This window comes from Cupressus sempervirens, chromosome 1 (assembly GCF_028749045.1).
Source record: "Cupressus sempervirens isolate cs-2001-9-10 chromosome 1, ASM2874904v1, whole genome shotgun sequence".
NCBI classification, from domain to species: domain Eukaryota; kingdom Viridiplantae; phylum Streptophyta; class Pinopsida; order Cupressales; family Cupressaceae; genus Cupressus; species Cupressus sempervirens.
This window is the reverse complement of record NC_143118.1, coordinates 211,760,691-211,779,306: the sequence shown is the minus strand read 5'-3', so window position 1 is coordinate 211,779,306 and position 18,616 is coordinate 211,760,691. Positions and strand designations below refer to the sequence as shown.

General features: G+C 34.9%; 1 protein-coding gene across 1 annotated transcript; it reads right to left on the bottom strand.

Annotated features, from left to right (window-relative positions):
- Nucleotides 1-4,950: 4,950 nt before the first annotated feature.
- LOC149576893 (allene oxide synthase 1, chloroplastic-like) lies at nucleotides 4,951-6,849 on the bottom strand. The gene has a single exon (XM_089820549.1). It carries the CDS (start codon nucleotides 6,711-6,713, stop codon nucleotides 5,262-5,264), a length of 1,452 nt encoding a protein of 483 aa, XP_089676675.1. The 5' UTR covers nucleotides 6,714-6,849; the 3' UTR covers nucleotides 4,951-5,261.
- Between the last annotated feature and the right edge of the window lie 11,767 nt (nucleotides 6,850-18,616).

Sequence of the window (18,616 nt, the reverse complement as noted above, 5' to 3'; positions counted from 1 at the left end):
GTCTAAATTCTTAGATCAAAGAGAATATTGTCAAAGAATAGGGATGAAATGGTAACCCAATGAAATTCCAACTCATATTTAATTTAATTAATCATTAAAGATACCAAATATGGAGAGAATCATTAGTGGAAGTGATTTCATTGGTTATTTGGCAAACAATCATTATTATGATGGGTTGGCATAAAGGTGACCATATTTGCATTGACAGTAAAGGATTTAAGATTAGATTCTGTAAAGGTGAAAAAGGTGAGAATAATTACCAAATTTGGCATTGAGATTCTTATAAGATACAGTAGGATTTTTTTAGAAATGAAAAGGTGATGTTTATTAAATTTGATGGTACTCACATTAGAAAGAACTTAAGTTGGATTTTAAATGGTGTGGTCAGTACAAGTTTGTGCCTCTCAAGTGGCATAAGTTCCTTAAGCCTTCACATTTTGGTTCTCACTATTGCTTGTACATTATCTTGAATTTTCTAGGTCTTCTTTTCGGTCTGAGCTTTCAGCAAAAAGAGATTGTGGTTATGTCAGATACCTCTAAAGATTTTATCAAGGATCTAGGGGAAATAAAAGATATGGGTGGTTGCCCTTCTCATATTTCACCAAATTCCATTGAAAACTATAAGGACAGTTAGTGTCACATATGAAGTGCATTGAAGGAAATGATGAGGTCATTTTGATGTAGTTTGTTAATACCTAGAACAATGGGGGAGTGATTGCGAATGAGATATATTTTGAGATCAATGAAGAAGTTATTACCAAACTGGGTGGATGATCCTTGGAGGGAAAGAAATGGAGAAAAAAGACATGTGTGGTGGATGGCATAAGCCTTAATGAATTCTTCTAACCTAATGAGGGCTCTATTTGTGGTCATGGTGGATATGTTAGAATGGAGCTCTCAGACCCTAGGAAAGGGGTACGCTATATAATTATGAGATATCTCACTCTTGAGGATAGATTTTAGATATTCTATTACTACCATTTTCTTCTTTTAAACAATTTTTGCAATTAGGATCTTATATCCTTCCCATTCTTTCTACTGCATTCCATGGAAGGTAATATTTTTAAAGTAGGGAAAAAATGAAAAAGGGTAAACCCTGTATAGTCCTTCACCAGGCTTTCATGTACAAACTGTATGAATTTTATCATAATATTTATCTCATTTAGCCTATAAGTGTGCAAGTTAGTCTCCTCAACCTAACCCTCTCTACCTTGACCCGTCAGCACTCTATGGAGATTGTGACCACCCTGGATAACCCAACCCCAAAGTTTAACATTATAAATATAATCAAAATGGAGAAAAACATCTAGATTATGAACAAGGATGTTAAATTTGAGGGTGGCAAGAGAAGATCCATGAGACGTAAGAAGAGGAGAGTTCATATGGACCTTGACCCAAGAATGGAAGTGTCGCCTAGTTCTAAATCCATAGATAGTTGTAAACATAAACTCCCCTAGAAAAAGAAGAAGAACAAAATTACTAAGAATAAATTGACTAGGAAGGAGAGGATGAAGCAATTGGTGAGCATAAGGGTTGGGATAGAAGCTAGTTAAGCCCCATGCATTCCCATGTTTCCGATACTTTGAAGACTAAAACCCTTGAGAGGTCTAGGGTTAAAAATGGAGAGACTCTAACCTCCCTTCAACTTGTGGTTGGTAGAAGTGAACAAACCTTAAAGAGGAACATTGAGGCTCAAAATATGGCTTAGGATTACATTAGAAAGAACCTGAGAAGGTTGGTTGAAAGATAGGAGACTCTAGAGCAAAGGTTTGATTAGGCCACCATGTTTTTTGTCAAGGTGATGCACTCGGTGGCCTCGACCCTTCACCTACTCCATGTTGAGAAAGAGGGATTAACTACAGAGTCAAGGGTGGACTGTACGGTCTCCATGTAAAATTTCTTAGCTGATGATTCGCTCGAAATGTTGCTAGATAAGCCAAAAGGAATAGAGAAGGCCAAGGGGAAGTAGTACCCCCTTTTAATTTTATTTTATTTTATGCTACTTTTAGAGCACTCGACTCTTGGTGGCTAACTTAATGGTGCTTGTTTGGACTATTGATAATATTTTATTTTTATATTTCATGCTCAGTCCTAGTTATAGATTAGTTTGTAGTAACTCGGATAGTATTGTTTATAGTGTTTTATGTCAAAGTTGGAATACTATGATGTCTGGTATTTTGAAATTGAAAAGTGGGGTGAGCTAAATCTTGAAATGTCTTTTAAATAGAAGGTTGTTTAGTTTTGTGCTTTGGCCCAGCCCCCATTTTTTATTGCTTTCAATTTCAAAAAAGATTGGATTTTTTTTCTATTATTTCAACCAAAAATATAAAAATGCAAAGAAGAGAACTATAGTAAAATATAAGAAAGATTTCTTAAAATGAAACAACTTTGGGAGTATCAAGCTTAATAGGGACCCATTTTCCCAAAACATACTAGGTTTCTTAAATTTACTAATTCTTCCATAATATTACATCTATATAAAAAAAATCGAAAGAAGTAAACTCCCCATCAAATTACTAGACCATTCCAAAAATTTAAAATTTTCTAAAAATAACACTAAATTTGCAACTAGAAATGAATTTTCATGAAAAATAAAGCTAAAATTATAACTCACAAAAATCTAATCTAAAAATTCTTTTTTTTTTGACTAAGGCACATTTGATCCATCGCAAACCTACAAAAAAAAACTTTCATAGAAAAATACTAAGTTGTTTGGAATATATGATCAAATCTTTCAAAACCCTAGGGTTTTACCTTCAACTCAACCGACATAAGGGTTAGCCTTAAAAACCAAAGTTAGAAGCCTAAAAAACCACTTGATTAGATCCAATACTTGTGGCTATGAAAAAAATGAGGAATGCAACTAAGATGCAAGAAAATTAAACTATTTAACTCAAAAAAATGTGAGAAAATAGAGTTAGAAACTTGGTTCTAGCCACATACTAGGTGCCAAAAGTGTGGCACACTTTGCTAAGACCTAATATCTGGGGGATCCAATGAATTAGAAATATTAAATGATGATTTAGAGTGTCCTATATATGACTTACAAGAAAAAATACGAAAATAAAGTATGAGTGTGACTCTGAAACGAACCTCAATAGGAGACCCTTGCAAGGTGCATCATAGAATAGAAGATTCAAAGATAAGAGAAAAAATGTTGGTATCCAAGAGTAAAATGAGAGCATGCAAATGCAAGTGAAAGCTAGAATGAGAGTGCAAGATAATCCAAGATGAGATGCAATAACAAGAAAGAAAACTAAACTAACAAAATGAGCAAGATTACTCTCCTATTTAGACTAGATAATGTAAACTATTATGCAAAATTTGAGCTACAATGAGAGAAAACTAGTACCAAAGTATTAGAATGCAAAAAAGTGTTCAAGTGCTCCAATAGCTCTAGAATGAAACTTGCAACATAAAAATAGCACAAGAGTCTAATATTATGAGAGAGTAAGGATAGAGACTCCTTTTAAAGAGAAATGGATGATGGGAGATTAAGGAGCAAAATCTATGGTTGAGAAATATTATTGTTTTGACTTTGGTATAGAAGATTCTCAAGAAGCGAAAGTGATGGACATGCTTAAGAGGCAAAAGATACATGGAAAATAATATGAGGAAAAAGAGATTTCATTGCCTTAGAAACTGCATATTCAATGTGTAGTAAAAAAACCTTTTATTTTATTCTTAAAATAGGAAATTCATTTTTCATGTGTACACATTGGATAAAGAGGATTTATTTAATTAAAATGAGAATTTTATTTTAATTAAATAAAGACTTAGGCTAAGGTGGTCAAACCATATGATATAATCCAATAAATAATTAGGTGTAGATTTGATTAAAAATGATAGATTAAATAGACATGCAAAATAAACAAATCATATTATATGATCTAAGCATAGAGTTTAAAAATGCTTTAAATGAATATTAAAAACACTCATTACCTCTTTAATATCATATTCAATTCTTTTGATTACTCTTCCAATTGGTTCCACTTTCTTCGAAATATCCTCCTATTATATTCCTTCAAAATCTCCCATATCACTATTGGTGGATAGATTGTGCATAGTTTTGACAAGGTCAATTTCCTAACCTTGATCAACCAACATTGAAAAATATCTCCAATCTTATTTGATCTCACACCAACAATCTTGTGTACACTTACATGGAGCCAAGAGATGATAAACATCTTCCTTGAAATTTCCTTGCATCACACACTTAGTTGGGCCTATGAAGCCATATTTTTTCCTCCTTCCCCAAGTAAAATTCTAAATTGTTATTATTCTATTTACTATTGATATATTGGAGACACCAAGTAAACTATTTTACCATATGATGTAGGTAAATTGTAAGGATATGATGATGGAGTATTGTAAGACATGCATAATATTACGTGAAGCAATTAGTTAAATAGTATGATTTCATATCTTTTACTAGTGAATGACATCTCTACGAAAAGAGATATTTGTATAAAAATCTTGCAAAATCTATTGTGCAAAAAAGAGTATTATAGAATTTTATTTTTTTTATAGTTACCTTTTACAAAATCCTTTCAATTTACTGCCAATTTTTAAAATTTCTTATATGTTACTATTTTATTTATCTTTTAAAAAAAATCAGTATTATATTAATTTTATAGTTTTATTTTAAATAAATAAATATTTCTAGATATCTCTTTTCAACATTTTTTAAAATAATTTTTTAACCCATTACTTTTTTCTTTCTTTTTTCTTCGCGATTTTTTTTTTAATATTTCTTCTCATTTTACTAGTTTGATTTATAACATTTTTTTTTTTTTTTTTTTTAATAAAGAATTACACGATTCATAAGAATATTCTCATGAACTCACATGAAATGCTAATGCTTCCATCCTTTAAAATTACCGAATAAATTTAATTGTTATAAATATAGAATTAGACCATTTATAGTGCGAAGAGATAAAGACTTGCAAATTTAACTGAAGAACAACCATGCGGTAGAACTGAACTCTATAAAAACGACATAACTATACATTCAATTACATATTTCCAAGAAATCCACGAAGGAGGTAACATAACACGACATCACAGACCCCTAAGACGATGAGACCCAGCACTAGAGATCACACCATAAAACATTATGGCGATCAGGAAAAGGAGATAGGCAATCTGATATATATCTGTCCTGAACATGCTGGGGCAGATTGCCAGCTACATCAGCGATTGAAAGACACCATTACCCACAAGAAGTAGAAGCACAAGCAAAGTCATGATCGATTCCTATATTAAGAAGCCTTGGTGAGTTGTGTAAAGATAGCCGAAGAAGATGACTCATCTACAGCGAAAGAATCATAGCGAAGAAAGAGATGAGCCAGCAAAAGCCTGGCGACCATCACAACAATATCCTTCCCTGCGCACTGCTTATTCTCAACCGTGGTCTCATCCGTTTCGCGTCCATTAGACCACAGTACATACTCCAAGAGTTTCTCCCCTTCCTCTTCAAGAAACCTCCCCGGAACAAACTCCTCCCCGTTGGTGAAAACATGGGAATCCTTCGTAGCCAGCGGCTGATACCCACCGAGCAACTCACCCTTCTTCACCTCATACGCCGCATCGTACGACTCCACCCTAAAATCCCTCTTCGCCCGCCCGTACTGCAACGGCACAGGCGGGTCCATCCTCAGCGCCTCGTAGACAACAGAGCGCACAAGCGGCATGGACTCCAACGCCTTCATATTCAGCCCCCCATTCCCTTCCACGGCCCCGCGAACCTCTTTGACAATCTCTCTTTGCAAACCCTCACCCGCCTTGGCAACATAGTTGACGATACTGGGGAAAAAGATGAGCATTCCCCCGAATGCATTGAAGCCGAGGTTGAAAAGCAAGTCGTGGCAGGCCTCGTCTCTCCGAAGCCCTAAGTCCTCTACGGCGAAATCGAGAAGAGCGGACCCGCTGGTATAGATGAAATCGTAGAGCTTCTTATAATCCCGGGAGACGAGAGCAAACGGGAGAGGGAATGTGTGAATTGTGAGCTCGTCGAGAACCTTGGGCAAAACGCCCGAGCTCGCAATTGGGGCGAGCTGAGGCGCGAGCCATGTCTTAACATGCGTTGGCCCGCTCGTCCCCAGACTGGCCGGGCCAGGAGCCACCGGATCTGCCCCGATGAGAGCCCGGCACAGAAAATTGAATATCAAATTATCCACTTTGTTACTGAACGACGCCTTCCCATCTTTCTCCAATGCTTTTTCCACTTCAACACACAGCTCGTCGAACGACCGGGCGAACTCGGGGAAGATCCTGGGGCGAGCTACTTTGAGGACGTGGAAGCAGAAGGCCTTCAGCTTGCCGTGGGTTTCCTCGGACGGGTCCTGATACACAGCCGTTCGGCATCCGCCGGTGAAATCGGTGCTGGGCATGTAGGTTCCCGTGAGGACGTTGGCCTTGTCCACTTTGGTGAGGTCGAAGAGCGTGGGGAAGCTCTTTGCGTCCAGGAGCATTATGACCCTCGAGTCCGACACAATGGGCGGGCCTGGCGGCATGTTGACTCTCAGTACGGTGCTCTTGTATTTCTTTATGCGCGTCTTGAAGAAGTTCTCGGCTCCTTCTGTTACGAAGTACTCGAACCGGTCGACGACAGCTCCGACGAAGGGGAGGCCATAGGAGCCTGGGATTTCCTTCACTGGAAGAGGGGAAGTCACCCCTGGTGTGGACATGCTGGCAAGAGCTCGCAGCGACATGGAGGATTGCAGCAAAGGAGTTGCGATTTCCTAATCCTTTATGGAGCAGGGAATTCACAGGTGTCCAATAACCTGATGACATTTGTCACAAGCTAATAACTGATATCTTCAGCCCAACGTACAGCGTACTCGATGGAGGATACAATTTGAATTAAATACCTCAATGCATCAAAGGTAGCTTACTCGATGTAGGATACACCTTGAACTAATGCTTGTGGGGACCATTTATTGTGCAATTTGTGAATCCTTAACATGTGGCATCCTTGCTAAAAATGACACATTCACATGGTTGTGGCATTCTTGATGTTAGAATTATCCTTTCTACATTGCTATCCGTCCTTCAATGTTTTGAAAGATGTTTTCACATTTTTATATTTTTTTGATGGGGTCACCTACAAATAAGTTTTAGGTACTTGATATAGGCCCATGGTACCTAAAACTTCTTCAGCTAAGAGTCGAGGACTAAGGAGCCAAATTCGCCCAGGGCATAACCCTGGCCTCATTCTTTATGATGTTTTCAAGCCTTTCACTTACCAAGACTTGACCTTTGGTGGGCTCTTTATGAGCCATTCAACTTCATCAGTAGACCAAGGGCCCATTGACATGTTTTCACATTTTAAGGAAACCATGCTGATTACTTTTTTCTAATCATTTTTTCCTTCCTTGTAATCAGCATTTTTTCTGATGACTTTTTGGATTGACCAATTATGTCTCTTTTAGAGGGGTCCTAGTTGATATTCTATCATACATTAACCAAAAATGCCACATAGGGCATGAAGTTCACAATTAACGATAACATAAGAAAAAGAAAAAGAAACAAAGGCACAGTAGCTAGTTCCCCTCTTTCTCCTCTAGGTCCTTTCCCTCTTTTTCATTAGGATCCTCTATGGTTGGTTCCTTCACCTCCTTCTTGATCGGTTTCTCGAGCAGAGTCTTGAGCCAATCATCCACAAGGAATCTGTAGAGGGACTGTGTGGTCTCACTCTCTTTTCTCACTTCCTTCTCCTCCTTGTTCATCTATAGAAAGTACATAGTGGTGGTTTCCAAATGCATGACCCTTGTAGAGAACTCAGCAAGAGTTCCAACTTTATGCCATAGGGCTTCCTGATTGTTGGCTAGGTCATGCATTGACTTTTCCATCCTATCCAACCAAATTTTGCTTTGCTCCTGCCCATGGCTATGATGCTATTTCATCCCTCCACCCTTAGCAGCATCCTTCATAGGGGAGGTGATATCTTTCCCCAAGCTTTTATCTAGGGATGGGTTGGCTTCCAGGGTGTCAAAAATGGTGGAAGGGCTTGGAACATCCTTACTCTTGGAGCTAGGGTGTATAACTTTCCTTTTCCTCCTAGTGGATCTCCTTTCACTCTCCATGGACTTAGAACTCACCTCCTATTTGGGGGTTGTCCTAAATTTTTTACTTTTAAGTCTTTTATTGGACCTCTTAGCATCTTTATTACTCCGACCAACATTGGTATCAGAGTCAATAATGCTAATGTTTTTCCTAGTACCTAGAGGCTTTTTGTCCACTTTCGAGGCTAAACTAGGGCTAAGGTCCATGGAGACTTGAAGTGTAATAGTTGCGAGGGGATTAACAAGAAGAGGCATCTTGAGGGCAGGTTGGAACCTAGAGAGTTTAAACATGAAGGCCTAGTGTAGGATATAAAAGGGTCTTCCTTCCTCTCTTTTTCTCCTAACATTAAACACACTATCCTCCATTGAATGCAAACTAAGTTGTGGGAAGGAAATCAAGTCTTGATTACTAAATTTTTTTGGAGTAGGAAAGTGGTAATAGTACAACTCCTAGAATCAGTCTTCAAGTGTAATGTAGCACATATGACATAGCACACTATGTCTCAAGGCTTGGGTAGGTCCTCCCTCGAGAATCCACCCCACATGCAAATAGACTCCTCCTTAAGGTGGAAGAATTTCTTCAAGCTCATTTCGTTAGAAACTCTGGCCTATTTATGCCAACTCTTGCCCTCAAGGGACAACCCACCAACCGTCACAACAAGCTCCTCTATCATTTTGAAGGCCACCCCATTAATGTTCACCTTCCTATTATTCCAGTGTTGATAAATTGAAAGGATACATGCTCATCATACCCTTCAATATCTTCCATGAATGATAACAATCCACCTTCTCACAGATAAACCCATGATGCCTCACTTTCCTTGATACAGTCTTCAATCTTATCCAGTTTAATGTGATCGTTGGCACCTATGTCTTCACTGAGCTCAATCACCTAATCCTCAATTTGCACCGACATCCCCTTGTTGTAAGAAAAAACTTGGAAGCCAAGGCAGTTTAAAGATATAATGCTAAAAAATGATCTTGAGGAAGCAATTCATGATTCCCATCATAAAGTCACAAGGTCTCACAATTTCCAATCCCCCTCTGGCTCGACCACTTGTGAATGATACTTTTCCCATTGAAATTAATTGTTACCAACTATGCGTGGAATAAAGCACTATGGCATTGTCTTTATGTTTATTCACAATGCATGTCCTTGGTAGTTTTATTATTTTGACCAAATCTATGTGGATCATCCTCTCACCATAGTAATTAGTGGTCATGGTGAGGGAACCCCTAATGGAAATAATCACAAAAAAATTTCTGAATATTCAAAACTTTATAGTTTTTAAGCCAAGGGTTCTCCCGCCAACCTAGATCTATAGAAATATGTCATGTGTTCTACTTCATCATATTGTGCCACAAAGAGAATGTTCGCTTTCCACCATTATTTGTGTGGATGGTGGGATTTGGCTGACATCATCCCATTCCTTTATTTCTTCCATGTTATGACCAATTTTAGCAAGTTCATTTGCAACTCCATTACCTTCCCAATAGATATGATCCATGTGGACTGCTTGAAGCCCATCCAACAAGATGTGGATTTCCTCTATTTTTTCTTTGATCTTCTAGCTACACTGGCCTTCTCCCTTCATAGTTGTGATAATTATGATAGAATCTCCCTTGATAGTCAATTTGTTAATTCTTCTAGTGTTCACTATCCTTATTCCCACTAGCAAGGCCAAAGCTCCTGATTTCTTATTTGAACCCCCTCCATAGTTCCCATCATAGGTAACCACCATCTTACCAATATTATCTTGAACATTATCACCAACCATTTTCCTTCCAATAATGGCTAAGCCATCAAAATTGAGTTTCATCGAAGATTTCAGAGGGGGGTGCCACATTGTTTTACATCTAGCAACAACTTTAGAGTTGTCAAATCTTGCCACCTTCATACTTAAGTCTCAAGAAGTATCTGATCTCATATCTTGATCCCTTAGGGGGTTCGAGGGGGTTTCCAATGCTAGATCTAGCCACATTCCTTTAGGATCCTAGTCACTTGCTAAAACACCACTAAGATAGGAGCAACTTTTTCTCAAAATATATGGTTATTATATTCCTTCCAAATTTTCCATGACACATATGGGGGAATGACTCTCAAGAAGGTTTTGAGGTATGGGTGACTAGAAGGACCATTGCAGTTAAAAAACTGATGGAGGTTCTCATTGAAGCACCAATGAATCTCCCACATAAAGAAAATCTCCTTCCAAACCTCCAAAGAAAAGGGACAATGTATGAGGAGGTGTTGAATGGATTCCATTGTGTTGTAAAATACTACACAATAGTTGACCAACTGGAATCCTCTCCTTTGCAGGTTATCAATGGTGACGATTGCCCCATGTAGAGCCATCCACCAAAAGAAATTTATCCTTGGCAAGATCTAAGGGTGCCAAACATTCCTTGGACACTACCCCTAGGTTTCACCACCCTCATGACAACAAGTATGTTGAATGGATTTCAATGTGAGTCCTCAGAGGGGGTTAGTCTCCATATTAAAGAATTGTTCAATGGGGTGGAGGTCAGGTTGATCTTATAAATAAGGAGGTCCTCTTTTTTAATGTCTCAAATAATAAGATATGCAAAGAGTATTCTACCACCATTACTATGTATGATGTGATCCCACTTCCCCCTCTAAGGTTCACCACCTTAATAGTCTAAGTAGGAACCAATATATCTTTTTCACTTTTTAATGAATTATGAAACCCTATCATTTTGGGTCAATTTGAGTAACCCCTAGCTTGCACCCATGGGAACCATTACTCTTTTTGTGCATAAGCTCTTGAATTTAGAGCATAAAGGGTGACATCTACATAATCCAAGACACTAGTTACTACTTTTTCTAGTGTCTTATTGGTGTTTCCTTCTTGATTTTCCATTGCTTTTAATTGAGACCTACTATCCCAAAAAAAGTGTTTTCTCTCCTCACTCAAAGAGGATATAAGGAAGGAGAAAAAAATTCAAAATAGTTGCTTCTACCCATACTCCTCTTATTTATCCCTATCATGAAATTTTTTACACTTTGACCATTGTCTCCTCTTCATTCAAGGTTTTAGAGAAAGTACATTCCTTATGGCCTAAGCCTCTTCCTTTGACTCAAATTTTTCAACATGTGGCAATGTCTTTTCTTCCTACATCTACACCTACTATAAAAAAAAGGTGAACCATGTTATCTAAACTCAAGACACACCTTCCTCTCATCATTATTGACATTATGGATATAGTTTTTCCTACCATCTATGTTAAGCTTAAGAGGTCTTTTAATTCTAAACCCTCTCCCTTGGAACCTTCTCCTTACCATTCAAGGGCATACTCAGTCCCACCTACTACTTGCATGGAAAAAGAGGAAGGGAGCTTGTCATTGGATTGGTGGTTGTCATGACAGTGAAATCTCTTGTTTTATTTGTAGGGACCTCCTCTTTCTCAAGACTAACATCAATTGACACTCTTATAGAGTATCATTCCACTAGGCCCTCATAGGATCAAAAATCTAGGTCGCATCTATGTCAAAACCAACTTGTGTTTGAATTTATGCATCATCATCAAGAAAGGGCCTTGGTACCTAAGAATGTCACAAGAAATTAAAGTGCATCTACCAAGCCCATTTCTTCCACTTTTATTCCTAACCCTATTGTTTCTCGCATCTCAGCTACTCCATTATTTCAACCTATGAACTCCTTCATCTTGCTTTCCCATAGACTAAAAGTGATGATTGGGCTTTGTGACAAGTTGGTCCAAGTATTTATCTCTTTGTTGTAGGATTTTTTTCTCATCATCTCTTTGCAAGATATCATTGTCTCCTTTCAAACTAATACAAATGTTTCTCAAATTTTTAGTACCTAACACATTAAAGTCTAACAACCTTCACTAAATCCATCTCTTGAGCATCATTTTATCTTCTGTATAGTGCAAGAGACTACTCAAATGGATCACAGTTCTTCACATCCATCCTTAAGGTGGAAATTTGAACAAGGCCCTATGATAGAATTTCATCACTAGAATTCCACTCTAACAAACGCTCTTTTTATTTTAGTTCTCATAGTCTAGAAAGCTCTTTTTTTTTAAAGTTGTTATTTCTTCTTTTGAAGAGATTGGTGAGGCATTGTCTCTGCATCTACACCTTTGTATGGGTTGTATATAAGCTATAAGGCTTGTTTGTTTAACTCACTTAAGGGAATTCTAATGTTGCTCATGATTATCAAGTTGTCTATCTAAATTGTGTTAGTGGAGATATTGGATGAGAATTTGAAGGTTACCTCATCTTTTGCTCTATCTATTGGTAGGGCACTTAGGGATAATGTGGACTCTATGCCGTTCCATTCTTGACAGGTCTTATCCCAATATAATGAGGATTTTGAGGATGATGATATCTAGTAGTTGACCTATAAAGGTGTTCCCATATTTGTATCTTTAGAATAGGTTTTTCTTGTGGGCATTTCTTAGTGCAAGACACTATCTCATTTTCGTCTATAGAAGACAATGCGCAAACCTTTCAAATATCACCCTATCATATGCTTATTTGGCTTTTTCAATGCATACTAGCATGATCTAATTCTACCTACCACAACCCTATCTAGGTTGTAGTGACACTCTCATAGTCAAAGCCATATCTTTCCATTTGAACCTCAATGAATGGACTAGATTCAATTTATTAATTGAAAATTTGTTATATTTTTGTTAGGAGATGGTAGAATTTGTTTTATATTTCCACTTCTAAGTTATTTTTAGTGGAAGATTTAAATTTTTTTTATTTAAAAGAGGTACGAAAAGGGCCCCAAACCCGAATATATCAAAGGCAACATCAATCAACTCTATCATGTGCCATTACAACCAAGTAGCCAACAGATTTCAGCATAACATAGATATATCAATCTTTCCTTCAACGAATCTCTTCCTTAGACAGGTTATTATGAGAATAAATTTCTTTCTAACCTTTATAATTTCATTGTATGCAATTTAAATTTTTAAGTGTTCTAATATTTTATATATTTTCTCACTTCTATTTAGATAACTAGAAGCAATATGATTCTAAATAATTTTCAGTAAATTATACTTTTACTTCTATAATATCTAATTGTTCAAATAAATATTTAAAAATTATATATACTTTAATTTCTATAATATTTAATATATAGTGCTCAAAGGAATATTTAATTAAAAAATATTAAGAGGATATAATTTTTGTATATATAGAAATCAGAGTGCACTCTTAGCCAATTTTACTAATTAATAATAATAATAATTCAAAATAAATCTAAATACAATTGTTATATTGCTATAAGATTTAACTGTGTAAAATTATTACAATATCACAATTTTGCTGTGGAAGTTATTTCGTCCTTTCCAAATACAAATTATTTTTTCTTTCCCCCAATTAATTAACAAATCAGGCTAATAGTACACTGCTCCCGCATAGTCATTGATGAAAATTGCATATTAGCAGTCTAATCAGATAGAATTTGGCAGACTTGACGCAAATTGCTCAATAATAGAATTTGGCAGACTTGACGCAAATTGCTCAATAATAGAATTTGGCAGACTTGACGCAAATTGCTCAATAATACCGAATGATATTTGTGCATTTGTCGAAGACTGCAATTATAGTACATAAAGCACAGAGTGCGATCACTGACAGGAAAAGCATTCATGTGAAAAACGTTCCCTTGAGATCGAAAAATACTAAATGCAGATAACATTGCGATAATTAAGATTCATTAAAGTCCAAACATTTGTACTCGATTTTCCAGTTCATCACACACAGAAAGATATACGTACCGCATGCGACCTGCATTAAAACATGCCAGCTGCAGTATGTTACAGGTGATAGATGATGTGTGTTTTAGTCCTTCATCGAAGGTCAGGGATTCATTATTAAGAATTATGATGGCAAAGTCTTCTAATTTTAATTTCTTCAAATCTGCTGCCTCTGTAGCTATGGAAAACAAGAGCTCCCGCCTAATGCTTTAAAAAACGCAAGATTAACAAGAAATTTGTTTTAATCTTAATTGCAATGTTTCTATTAAACATTTCAATTTTGTGGAGGAGACTAATAATATTCTAAACATATAACTACATGCTTTGGGATTTAAACTCTATATGGAAATGCACTAAATGTAATTGAAGATAAAATGATCTTTTGTTTATAAAATATGATAAATGAGAATTAAAGAACATATGTATGACACAGAATTTATAGTAATATTTCTTCTTCATTCTTAAACGAGTAATGATGGTTACAATTTAAGCTTGATATTCTAAAACAAAAGCATCATATTGTGCTCAATTGTTTTCCTATATCTTGTGTTCTCTACCATTGCAACAACAACATTCAGGTTTGTTTAATACAAATATTTAATTTTGTGTATCATTCTACACTAATAAACACACGGCGATAAAGAGGTGGGCAGAGGTGAAGATTGAGAAATGTCCAAATAAGTAAAGAGGAAAGAAAATGGAAAGATGTAAGGTAGGAAAAAATAGGTAGAGATGATTTTTTTTTAAAAAAAAATTCTAAAACAATTTTATAAAATTAGTTTTTATATATTAAATATTTCAATTAAATAGTTATAAAATAAATAAGTATCTAATATACATTCAAATTGTAATTCTAAATTAATTTTAATTCTATTTTACACAATAAAATATTGATCAAATAAATCACACATATGTTAATTAAATATAATACTAAGTATTTTTGAAGGCACGTGGTGGGAAAACATGGAACAATTTGCAAGTTATCACTAAAATGAACTAGCTTTCAAAAGAGTTCACACATAAATGTGTTGCTATGTGAAATTTAACAACAAAAAATATATATTAGAAATTCACAGAAATATTTTCCCTGTGCTCATTTTTTTATTGGCTACACAAAATAAATTTTCAATTTAAAATAAAAATAAAAATAAAATAAATAAAATACCACTAATAAAAATAGAATACGAAATCAATCATAATTAATTAATTTAGAATCTAGGAAAATAAGGAAGAATGGATACATAAATGAAAACTATTAAACTTACTAGTTAATCGGTTTTAAGATGAATGCCTAAAATAACTTAAATGTCAATCAAGAAGAAGAAAAAAATGAATCTTGTAAATAAATTGTGCATAGTAGAAGAAAAGGTATATTTCATATTCATTAATTAAAAATGGTAGATATAATGCTATGGAATTTTAGAAGAGATATTATAAAAAAAATTATTATCCTCTCTATATTCAAAATATGCAATTGTAACAGAATAAGACAAAGATTAGTGTCCTCCAATAATTTTATTGATTTATTACTTTTCAATTATGGTATAGCAATTGTAACACAATAAGACATGGATTATTGTCCTCATATAATTTTTTACATATTTTTGTAATTTTGGCATATGTTGTCATAATAGAGGAGGTGGCTACTGGTTTCCCTATTTTACATAGAGGGATTTTTTCCTTCGTAAATGTTATCCAATTTTTTTTTTTTCCAGTAGGCATTGGATTATGGTTTTTTTTTACCCCAACTTATTCATATTTAATCTCCATTATCATAGCATGTCTGCATAGAAATGACATTGGAAATGTCACTCCCACAATTGTTCAAGCATTGCACAAGAAATTGTAACAAAACATTCAACAGACCCATGCTTACATCAACACATCAATGTGCGCGTCAATGTGCTATAAAATCTTATCTACACATATAGTCTCTAGTTTAAAAGATTAAAACTTAAAACTATTGAGCTTGACAATTGGATGTTTGCATAAATATCTAGATGAAGGAACCAAACATATACATTAACTGAAGATTTAGAAACCATACTTTTGCATTGTCAAACTTTGTTGGTTGATATCAAGCTCTTCGATACCCTCTTTTGTTATGTTGTTTTTAAAGTCAAATCTAAAAGGAGGACAATAATATTGTGGAGATTTTGAAGGCAATATGTCAGTGTTATTTTTTTTGAATTTAATAGCTTTTTATAATGACAAGTATATCTCCTTACACAATCAAGGAATCAATACTTAAAAGCCATTGTTAATAGCGATGCTTTTTGTGCATTTTTTGAGAGATGAAGATTGCCAATTCATCTTGGCCAAACTACTTACCAAACAAGTTGTGATGAATCACAGTGATCCTATTCCTAGTGTTCATCTATGGAAATAAAGGAAAGGAAGATCTGGTTGATGGAGACTAGTTGCCAAGAGGAAATATACCTGCAAAATGAACAATATTAATCATCATTTATTATTCATTTGTTAGCCAACAACATGAAATCTACAGTGCCAAGTAAACAAAAAGACAAATAAACAACAATTATTGCAACCCTAAAATGCACATTTTTTGTAGCTCACAAAATATGGAGAGAAAAAGTATCCATGTTTCAATTAATGGAGGTGCCACATTTTGTAGAGACTGCAAGATGTGCAAGACACAAAAGAGAGAATGACTTATTATAAAAAATTAAAAGAACATCCTCCCTTAGATTGTTGGGAAAAAAATCAAGTTGAGGAAAAGATTAGGAATTAAAAAATGTACAAATGTTGAGATCCAACATATGCAATTTTGTGAAAATCTTTAGCGTGAGATAGCAATATTTTTTGAAAAAACCCATTTTCCTATTCCTACTAAAATATAGATGGTAGAGAGAGGTAGCCATGTTTTCAAAAGGAAAGAACAAATCATAACTCATTCAACCATGGAAAGGGAGAACTTGTTAGAGATACAATACAGAGCCCAACTCTTTTCTATACAAGATAAATCCACTTAACCAATTTAGATTTTTTTCTCTAGATATTCTCTCACTATAAAAATCTGCATCATATTACTCTGTAGGAGATGAGTGATAAATATTGTAAAGATACAAAGTCATTAATGGCATAAAAGTTTCAAGCTCCATCAGTATGATGCCACAAAAATCAAGTCAAGACACCTATATTAGGTCACATAATAACAACATGCATACAGTCATGTGAAATATTGTTATGATCCCATCTATTTGTGCTCCTTAGATAGGTGGACTTTTCTATTTTTTTCCCCCAATTTTTAACTTAAAAATTAAATAGATTGCTTCTTAGGACTAAGGTGTCTCAACCTTGGATAATTCCTATTCTTATTATTTGTTTTGTAAATAATGTAATTAAGTGCGAGTGTACATGTCTAGTTGGCATGTTGATGTCTCACTCCACTTGCATGTGTTGGCATCTTGAATTGTGTGTAAGGAGATCATGACTGAAATTGTTATGAAGGATTCTTATTATGCATAAGAGCTATCTTTGGAAGATTTGATGATGGGTAAAGACGTGAAGACACGTGGAAATTGATCATTGAGTACTATACACTCGAGTCTCCATCTAGTGTGTAGGGTTTGGAATTTTTTTTGGGTTCCTACTTTTCCAGAGAATGGTAAAACCCTAATATAGTTGTTCTTTGGAAGTTGGCCTAAAATGGAAAGTGCATGATATAAGCATTTTTAGGGTTTCATTTAGGATAGTGTGGAAAGTGTACTGTTGGTTGCTACTGGATTAGTCTTCCATGTCCTGAAAGAACTTGCATTGCAAGTGTGTTGTAACCTTTATGTTGAAGATAATTAATTTTACAAGTTTTGGAGGGGTGGGGTTGTTTTACTGAAAGGTTTTTCCCTACTTGCATATCTTTGTGTTTATGTGTTTTCTTTCTCTGTCTATTTTTTGCATTCATAGTTGACTGCAATATCATTATTTACATAATATTGAATCTGAAATTGTAAGGATTTAATAGGAACTCACATAATACTTTCCTTAAGGGATTAGTGTAGGAAGGATTTTCCACACCTGAGTTTCCTTACATTGCCAACACATTTAGGAAAACCAATCATAAAATAGCAATAAAAATAGAAATTCGTATTTTAATAAAATTATTTGAGAGTACCATAGCTTAAAATTTTTTGGCACAACTTTTCAAGCATAGATTAATTAGAAAGAAGCAGGCGAAAACTTTAGTCTCTTCCTAATAATAGGTGAGACTAATAAAGCAATGGTTAGTTTCTTTTTTAAAAGGTGAGAAAGTTTTGAATACTAAGTTTAACACATAGGGGAAAAGAGACCTAGTATCTACAATAGTTCAATAATAATGATAGTTTTTATTATAGATATTTCTTCATTAAAATTCTAAAAATAGCTCAAAAAATTCAAAATACATGTGGTAATAGTCTATCACATTTTTACTAATAGTCAATCATTTTAAAGATTTTTTGGTTGATGATTGAGTAATTTGTGCACCATTATTGCGATATTTCATAAAGACTACTAGGACATTTAACCTCAAACACTTGTATTTTTTGAGTAAGTGATTATTGGTGCATGAACATAGTGGGTATCATGTGTACTAATAACCAATCACACATGTACTAATAGTCGATCATTTTATAATTTTTTTGGTTGGTGATTGACCCATTTGTGCTCTATTATTAGGGTATTTCATAATTCTACTAGGATATTTAACCACAAATAGTTGTGTTTTTTGAGTAAGTGATTCTTGGTGCATAAACATACTGGGTATCAGGTGAATATTTTGAAAAGACACTTGTTGACCA